Raw genomic sequence first — 9,585 nt, forward strand, 5'->3', positions numbered from 1 at the left:
GTTTGCAGTTCTTCCATTACAGGCTGATTGCTGCTAGCAGATGCTATTTTGAGAACAGCTGGTGGTGTCTTTGAGTCCCATACAGTTAAAACAAGCAAACAACAACAACAACAAAATTCAAATTCTTAGATTCAGGAACATGTCTGAAACCATATCCACAATGGCAACCCAGCTCCATTTTGAATGCCTAAACCACAGTTACTCCATTTTGACTTAAAAATCGATTCTCTTCTTTAATGTTTAAAGCAGATGTACAACCCATATTTGACAGGTCGTAAGACAGACTGTTGTAGTTAGCATAAAGTTCAAGCCAAATTGTGTATAAGCTAGAATAATGTGCCTATACCTAAATATATGATTTTTTTCCATCATACAGATATGTTAAAAGTAAAAAATGGAAAAGACATATTATGAAAATTTTTTTAAAAATTTGATGTAGCTACCTCAGTTCAGTTCAGTTCAGTTCAGTCACTCAGTCATGTCAGACTCTTTGCAACCCCATGAATCGCAGCACACCAGGCCTCCCTGTCCATCACCATCTCCCGGAGTTCACTCAGACTCACATCCATCTAGTCAGTGACGCCATCCAGCCATTTCATCCTCTATCATCCCCTTCTTCTCCTGCCCTCAATCCCTCCCAGCATCAGAGGCTTTTCCAATGAGTCAACTCTTTGCATGAGGTGGCCAAAGTACTGGAGTTTCAGCTTTAGCATCATTCCTTCCAAAGAAATCCCAGGGTTGATCTCCTTCAGAATGGATTGGTTGGATCTCCTTGCAGTCCAAGGGACTCTCAAGAGTCTTCTCCAACACCACAGTTCAAAAGCATCAATTCTTCAGCGCTCAGCTTTCTTCACAGTACAACTCTCACACCCATACATGACCACTGGAGAAACCATAGCCTTGACTAGATGGACCTTAGTCAGAAAAGTAATGTCTCTGCTTTTGAATATGCTATCTAGGTTGGTCATAACTTTTCTTCCAAGGAGTAAGCATCTTTTAATTTCATGGCTGCAGTCACCATCTGCAGTGATTTTGGAGCCCAAAAAAATAAAGTCTGACACTGTTTCCCCATCTATTTCCCAGGAAGTGATGGCACCAGATGCCATGATCTTCGTTTTCTGAATGTTGAGCTTTAAGCCAAAGATAATAGATTCTTTACGGTGAGAAATACTCTATGAGATATTGAGGAATATTTTATTATTAAAGGGTCTATTCTATACAAAGCACAATATTCCTTTTGGTACTTTTTGGTACATCCATACAATGGACTATTATTTAGCACTAAGACCTATAGGCATGAGCTATCAAGTCATGAAAAGACACGGCAGAAGTAGTATGAACTGAATGCCTATGTTTCCCCCAAATTCATATGTTGAAACACTAACCTCCAATGTAATGGTATTTGGAGATGGGTCTTTGGGGGTCCATAGGGTTAGATGACATCATGAAGATGGAGCCCTCATGCTGGGATTAGTGCCCTTCTTAGAAGAGATGCCAAAAAGCTAACTTTCTCTTTCTCTGTCTGTACCATGTGAGGACGAAATGCTTGACTGCAAGCCAGGAAGAGAGCTTGCATCAGAATCCAACCATCCTAGCACTCTAGACTTCTAGCCTCCATAACTGTGAGTAAATAAAATTCTGTTGTTCAAGTCACCCAATCGATGGTATTCTGTATGGCAGCCTGAGCTAAGACAAAAAACTCAAATGCATTTTACTAAGTGAAAGAAGCCCATCTGAAAGTCTACATATTATATGATTCCAACTACATGATGTTCTGAGAAAAAGGCAAAACTATGGTCACGACAAAATGATCATTGGTTGCTAAGGGTTGTGGGGAGAGAGGGATGAACAGTCAGAGCACAGAAGAGTTTTAGGGCAGTGAAACTGTTCTATTTGATATGGTGGATATGTGCCATACATTTGTCAGACACCATAGAATTTATAACACCAAGAGTGATCCCTAATGTAGAGTTTGGGGGAGAAAGGCTCCATGCAAATGCACATGGTCGAGTCCCTTCACTGTTCACCTGAAACTATCACAACATTGCTAATCTACTATACTCAATGCAAAATAAAAAATTTAAAAATAGGGTGACCCCAAACGTAAACCATGGCTGGGGGTGACGATGGTGTATCAGTGTGATTCATTGCTTGTAACAAATGTACCTTCGACACCACCCTCGTGTAGAATGGTGATGGTGGAGAAGGCTGTGCATGTGTAGAGGCAGGAGGTATGTGGGAACTCTATGTGCTTCTTACTCACTTTTGCTGTGGACTTAAAACTTCCCTAAAAATAACTTCTGTTTAAGCTCTCCCACAACAGTCTTTAATTTCTATGTATCTAATAACACATCATCAGAGGTAAGAAACAAAAGTAGACAGAAGTGAGAGAAGAAATAGAAATAGAAAAATACACAATCATGACTGGATATTTGAACAAATCTCTCTCAGTAAGTGTTAAACAAGTAGACAAAATATTCAGTGAGATCATTGAAGATTTTATGAACACAGGAACCAATATGTGGTATTGAGAGGTAATTGGATAGATTCCTAAAAAAGAAATTTTCAATAAAGTTTACTATGCATATATCAACTAAAAATTGCCATTTGCCCCCTGCCTCCACAAGGATTAAGTCACTAGCTGCTGCAGTCACTGACATTCAACACATCCTGAAAGGAGCTCAGGGTGGAGATCAGAAATGAGGCACTCTGTGCTCTAGGAAAAACTGGTAGAACAGGGTATTCAGGTAGTTATTTTCAGAAGATTTTATGAGCTCAAATTCTTGGATCTTCTCCCATCTAGATAAGCACTAAAATCATTAACAGAAACATTTTCTCCTTGTGATTAGCAGTAGGCCTCTGCCAAAATGTGTGCTTGGCTGAACATATCCCCCTTCACTCAAATCATATAGAATACTGACTTCCCCTATCCCCTGGTGAAAGGAATGGCAACCCACTCCAGTACTCTTGCCTGGAAGATCCCATGGAGGGAGGAGCCTGGTGGGCTACAGTCCACGGGGTCACAAAGAATCGGACACGACTGAGCAACTTCACTTTCATTATAATAAATGCCCTAATTAATATTCTTGAGCATATTATCTTAGTATACTTGATCCATAAAGTTATAATCCATAAAGGTTATAATGATTCAACATTTAATAATTAAACTAGTCAATGTATTGTGTCCTAGTTTTTGATGATGAAGATTTCTAGATATCCTTTGATGCCCATCATTTACTGAAGTCAACAAAGCAAAACCCTTTTACATATAAGAAAAGTTCCTGCTTAATAGTTCCATAGCATGTTCTTCACATCCCTACTAGAGCATATGCCAAAATAACTGAATAATGTGTTGTTTCCTCTAGACTGAAAACTGTTATAATTCATACACGATGTTAAATGTATCTTTATATTCTCAGTTGACTGAGTTTCTGAGGCTTAGTAGGCACTTGCTCAATGAATTAATTGTTGAAGGAATTTTGAACTTGTCAATTCTGTCACTGAAAAGCTAACCTAACTGAATTTATGAACATCACCATCAGTTCAGCTCAGTCGCTCAGTCGTGTCCTACTCTTTGCGACCCCAAGAATCGCAGCACGCCAGGCCTCCCTGTCCATCACCAGCTCCCGGAGTTCACTCAGACTCACGGCCATCGAGTCGGTGATGCCATCCAGCCATCTCATCCTCTGTCGTCCCCTTCTCCTCCTGCCCCCAATCCCTCCCAGCATCAGAGTCTTATAAAACACTAAAACTCAAAGTCTATCACTAAGGAGTTGATAAAATCTACAGAAAACCAGGCAGCCACTGAACTTATGTTGCAGAGTTATAATTTGGACATGGAAAAAATACCAAATATATGAAGTCAAAAAAACAGTTTATACAAGTACACACCAACAGATATGTGTGAAATATGTTACCTATGTGTGCATGTGTGTTAGCTGCTCAGTCATGTCCAACTCCTTTGCAATCCTATGGATTGTAGCTGCCAGATTCCTTTATCCGTGGGATTCTCTAGGCAAGAACACTGGAGTGTGTAGCCATTCCCTTCTCCAGGGGATCTTCCCAACCCAGGGATGGAAACCAGGTCTCCTGCATTTCAGGCAGATTCTTTACTATCTGAGCCACCAGAGAAGCCCATATATTACCTGTATGCATATATGTAATGAAATATAACTCAGTCATAAAAAAAGAATAAAATATTGCCATTTGCAGCAATGTTAGTGGACTTAGAGAATATTATGTTTAGGAAAATAAGCCAGACAGAGAAATACAAATACTATATCATATCATATGTTGGGCCCTAAAAAATAATACAAATGAATCTAATACAAACTGATAACCTTTTTCTTTTCACAGAAGGTAGTGCTTCTGAGTTTTCAAAATTTTCAAAGGGAAGAGAGGATTTTTTTTAACCTAATCCTTTGATAAACAAAATCCAAGTAATATAAAGATTCTATTGCTATGCCAATTTTATTGAAATTTGTTTGTTGGTGGATTTTAAATAAGATAGGAGTTAATAGATGGGTTATTCCAAACTAATTGCAAAGCAGCTAACATATATACCTTGCATAGGTTTCCTATAAGTTTTTCAAGAAACAAAGCAACTTATATATTGGTATTTTCTGTCTTCTGTGCAGTCCTGGGATTCATGAACAAATCAGCAGCAAGCACCGTGACGGAGTTTATCCTCCTTGGCTTCCCTGGTTGTCAAGAGTTACAGTATTTCCTCTTTTCACTGTTCTTGGGAATCTATATATTTACCATGGTGGGAAATGGGACCATTGTTTGCACTGTGAGGTGGGACCAAAGGCTCCGTATTCCAATGTATATTCTCCTAGGGAATTTCGCTGTCCTTGAAATCTGGTACATTACCTCCACTGTGCCCAGTATGCTAATCAATTTCCTCTCAGAAACAAAAACCATCTCTTTTGTTGGCTGTTTCCTCCAGTTATATTTTTTTACTTCCCTTGGTACAACTGAGGCATATTTGCTCTGTATCATGGCATTCGATCGGTATCTTGTTATCTGCCGCCCACTGCACTACCCAATCGTCATGACCCAACAACTCTGCTCTGTTTTGTTGTCTCTTTGCTGGGTATTTGGGTTCCTCAGTTATTCTGTCTCCACCATGCAGCTCTCTCAGTTGCCTTTCTGTGGGCCCAACACCATCGATCACTTTGTGTGTGACATGGACCCACTGATGGCTCTGTCCTGTGTCCCAGCTCCTGTCACTGAGATTGTCTTCTACATCCTGAGCTCCCTCATTATCACGCTAACTCTTCTGTACATCCTCAGCTCCTATAGCCTTTTATTGATCACTGTGTTTAAGTCCCTTCAGCAGCAGGCCGACAGAAGGCCTTTTCTACTTGCGGATCACATCTGACAGTGCTGTGCTTATTCTTTGGGTCTCTTTTGGCAATGTATGTGAGCCCTACAGCTGGTAACCCAGCTGAAATTCAGAAGATTATAACTTTGTTCTATTCCATGGTGACTCCCTTCTTAAACCCCCTGATTATATATGGCAAAACCAATACAGAATTGTAAAGTAAAATAAAAAATTAAAAAAAAAACTTTAATGGCAATGGAAAATACAAATGACTCTCCACTTAAGCAAAAAAACTTCTAAATGCCTAATTCCAGTATTATCTGTACTTACACTCAATAAAAAAAAAAAAAAGAAAAGAAACAAGGAGATGAAGGCTGCACTGAAGAAAGTCCTGAAAGTAGAATGAACATAAACTGATCTACATGAGAACAAGCAAACCATTGTCCAGGCATAAAAGAGTAATTAAAAAAGACTTCATATACTGCTGTTAATTTCCCAGTGCACACAGTAAAGAAGACTTTTTTAGTGGATTCCATCCATGTTTTATTCTTCAACTAACCTGGCAGAGCTAAACCACAGCTGATTCAGATTGCATCCCAAGTATAATAACAATATTTTCAACATGAATAACTTCTTAGATAGTAATATGAGGACATTATATTTGTCCTATTTCACACATGGTGTTAGTTTTGATTATTAGGGGAAGGAGGTAAAGCTAGACTAAGAGAAGTTATCCTAAGTGAATCATCATCAGTGGACTGAAGGCATTTCTTAAGACACTACAAGATCCTTTAAAGTGAATAAATAATCTAATTTAAATGTCTAATGGATACATAACCAAAGGATTTAGTAATAGAAAAAGTTTCTATCCTCTTAGCTCCTCATGATCCAGAATCTTCCAGATTAGGGACAGACGGAAAGTTTCATACTTATATAAGTTATGTTTTAACATCATTTAAAATAGTAATTTTTTTCAATTCAACAAAAATTTATTGAGCATCTGCTTTATTCTAGATACTTTCATAGGCATTAGAGATACACTATGACCAAAATGGTCAAAACACTCTATGTGTGGAGTTTTGTTTCTAGTGAGGGACAGACAATAAAAGAATAAAATAAGCAAATATGTAGTTATGTTGGAAAGTGATAAACACTATGGAGAAAGGGAAAGGTAGACAGGAAGTGAGGGAGAAAAGGCTGAAATTTTAAACAGGACCATCAGGGAGGGCCACCGGGAGAAGGTATCCTTTAAACAAAAGCTTGAAGGAGATGAGGGAATGAGCTGTGTGCATAGCTGGGGGAAGAGCATTCCATGCAGAGGGAGGCAAGTTCTCCCTAAGATCCTGAGGCAGCACTGTGTGCCAGCAACAGCAAGTAGTTTGGTTTGGTTGGAATGGAGAGATTAAGAGGGAAATATCAGAGATGAAGTCAAAGAGAGCATACAGACGGCCAAGTTGTAGAGGCCCCTGTGAGCCATAGTAAGAATTCTAAATGCTGAATGAGATGGAAAGCCTTTCTGAGAAGAGTTTTGAGCAAAGGAGTAGTAGAATCCCATTATATTTTTAAAGAGTCATCACCATGATTGTTTCATTGACAACAGACTAAATAGAGGCATGGGCATTTTAAAAATTCTTTATTTCTAGTTGTCAAATAAAACTTTGTATTTCTTTTAAAAGGAATTTGTATCAGCAGCCTTGGGGATATATATTTGGCGGGGAGTAAAAGTCAAGGAACTGGTTTGCCCAAGAAGAATGGAAAGTCCTCCTAGACCCTCCACAAGGAAATTCTAATTCTGGAATGATATTTCCATAACAAACTGGAGAGATAATGGAGCTAGGAATCCACTCCTGAGGCTCTTCAATCACAATCATATTACGATTATATAGATATTTGCAAAATATTTTCCTATTAGTTCATTCTCATGTCAGCCCTATGGAGAAGACAAAGAAGATATGTATCTAATATTTGAAGAAATGAATTCAACAGGCTCTTACAGCTAGTAAGTAAAAGCACTCAGGCCAGGACCTTGATTTTCTGTGTCCTAGTTTTCCATCTCTTAGCCCACCACCTGCTCTTTAGGTTCAATTCTATTCAAAGCCAGTGCCCCCTTTTGACTCCCAGGTCACTCCCTTTCACATGATGCCTGAACAATCTTCTACACCATTTCCCTGCCGATCCCAGGTCTCTTTCAAAAGTCTCCCAGATGCCTAAAATTCTAACCCTGGTTTTCTACATACAACATTATCTAAAACTCAGCTTCAGATGTCAATTATCCCTACAAATATCATTCTTAATCCTTTCTCCAAACCATGCTCAACTAATTCCTGATCCAACTGAAATCTTTCCCAAACTTAGAAGCTCCTGCAAACATACCCATCCTTAACCCAATCTTTAATGATCTATACCCTGGTTGTCAAACTTCAGCATGCAGCAGAATCACATAAAGGTTTGTCCAAAAAGGGGGTTTCTGGGCCCCACACTGAGAGTTTCTGACTTACTAGGTAGGGGTGGGACCTGAGAATTTGTATTTTAACAGGCTCTCGCGTGATGTCAACACTGCTGGGACAGGGACATTTTCAGATGTTGTTCTGTCCTTATACATCCTCACTCGTAAACTCAGTAGTGTTCTCTACTTGAGTTCCTGCTATGATTGAATTCTTCCCCTCAGGTTCTCTGCCTCTTCTTGTTTGTTCTCCTTAATCTGGTATCAATGAAAGAAATCATACTTCCTGTCTCTGAACCATTTACAGTGCTAAATTTTCATTTTCACTAATATTGTATTATGTCAGTCAATAACATTACACATCCACTTTTACAAAAAACTCAATTTTTTCAAACAAATATGTTCAAATGATCGTTGAAATTTAAAAGGGAGAGTCTTTCTTGTATGTCAAATATAGCAAATTTAAGTAACTTTGTATAGACAAAGAATTTTTTTAACTTAAGTCCTTACAGGTTAAATACCAAAAATGAAATGGACGTACTTTGGAGAAAAGATCGCAGACAAAAACAAACATACACACACTCTTAAATGCACACACATACTTTCTTTTTCTTTCTCTTTTTTTTTTATCTCCTCTCTCATTAACCTGTCCCACTCTCTACCTCTCTTCCTGCACTCAGATCAGTTCTTTAGAGGAAGGTTATCGCCACAAAGAAAATTTTCCTGGCTTCTCTTGGATATTTATCCAGACCTCTGTATCTCACTAGTTAAATCACTGGGGAAATACAAACAAATATAGGGAGGATTAGATGGATGCACAGAGATACATGCATAAGGAACCAGGTGCCTACCAATGAGCACACTAGGGAACTACGGATCCTATTCAAGAGAGACTTGCAAACTTAGTAATCACTAGCGTGAAAAATACACTTCATCTTGTTCAGAATACTAAAGGAAACAAGTCTCTGGAGCCACAAATGCTCCTATCCATCCATGAATGAGCTTTTAGATGGGGGTAATGAAGACAATCTTATGGCTAGAAATTCTCTCACATCCTCCTCTCGGAGACAGAAACATCATCTGGTACGTAAGGAAAGTCTGCCTGCATCCTCCTGTACACCCACTGCTGTAAGAGCACGGTATTCTTCTGTAAATCTGTTAGTTCTTTGTTCTTTATCGGAACAATGTGTTAAGGCCTGCAGTTCTCTTCTCCCAACACACTCCTAAGGAGTTCTTGGGTGAAATATTCACATTAAGGGCTCACTCTGGTATCACAGAATTCCCACTGTATAACTCACTTAAGGAAAATAGTGCTCAAATGTCTTGTACATTCTGGAGGGAGAATTAACTATCCTTCAGTTAGAATGCAGCCTGAGTCTTGAACCACTTTCTTTCCAATATTGGTCAGTGAAGTTTTGACTGACAAATACCTTCAGCTAGAGCAATTAAAGCAGGTTGTTATTATTCTTTCAGAGCTGTCAGCCAGTGACAAGTGATGAGTAGAAACGGAAAAAAAAAGTAGGCCAGCAGACTCTTCTGTCCTTTGGATTTATCTATAGGATAACCTTAAAATATAAATATTTAAAGAAAGAAGAATCCTTGCAATTATAATTTTTAAAGTGTTCTCCTCTGAGCAAAGTAGCTTAAATCCTAAGCAAGTGGTTGGAGTTATAGAGGAGCACCTGGCTTCCTTATTAGTTCATACAGAAAGAACTGCCCAGGTTCCTTTTTCCTCCTCTTCTCTGCAACTGTTCATTTCTTGTATCATGTGAGGTGAATAGTAAGATGTGGACTTACATTTACCATTTGAGAGACA

At 38.8% G+C, this 9,585-nt stretch overlaps 1 protein-coding gene across 1 annotated transcript; it reads left to right on the forward strand.

Moving 5' to 3' along the window:
* Window positions 1-4,648: 4,648 nt before the first annotated feature.
* On the forward strand, window positions 4,649-5,732 carry LOC120853686 (olfactory receptor 11H4-like). The gene is given in 3 exon segments (XM_040227640.1): window positions 4,649-5,327; window positions 5,330-5,516; window positions 5,675-5,732. Coding segments are annotated over 3 exon segments (924 nt in total).
* Window positions 5,733-9,585: the final 3,853 nt, after the last annotated feature.

This window comes from Oryx dammah, unplaced genomic scaffold (genome assembly GCF_014754425.2).
Source record: "Oryx dammah isolate SB20612 unplaced genomic scaffold, SCBI_Odam_1.1 HiC_scaffold_26, whole genome shotgun sequence".
Taxonomy (NCBI): Eukaryota; Metazoa; Chordata; class Mammalia; order Artiodactyla; family Bovidae; genus Oryx; species Oryx dammah.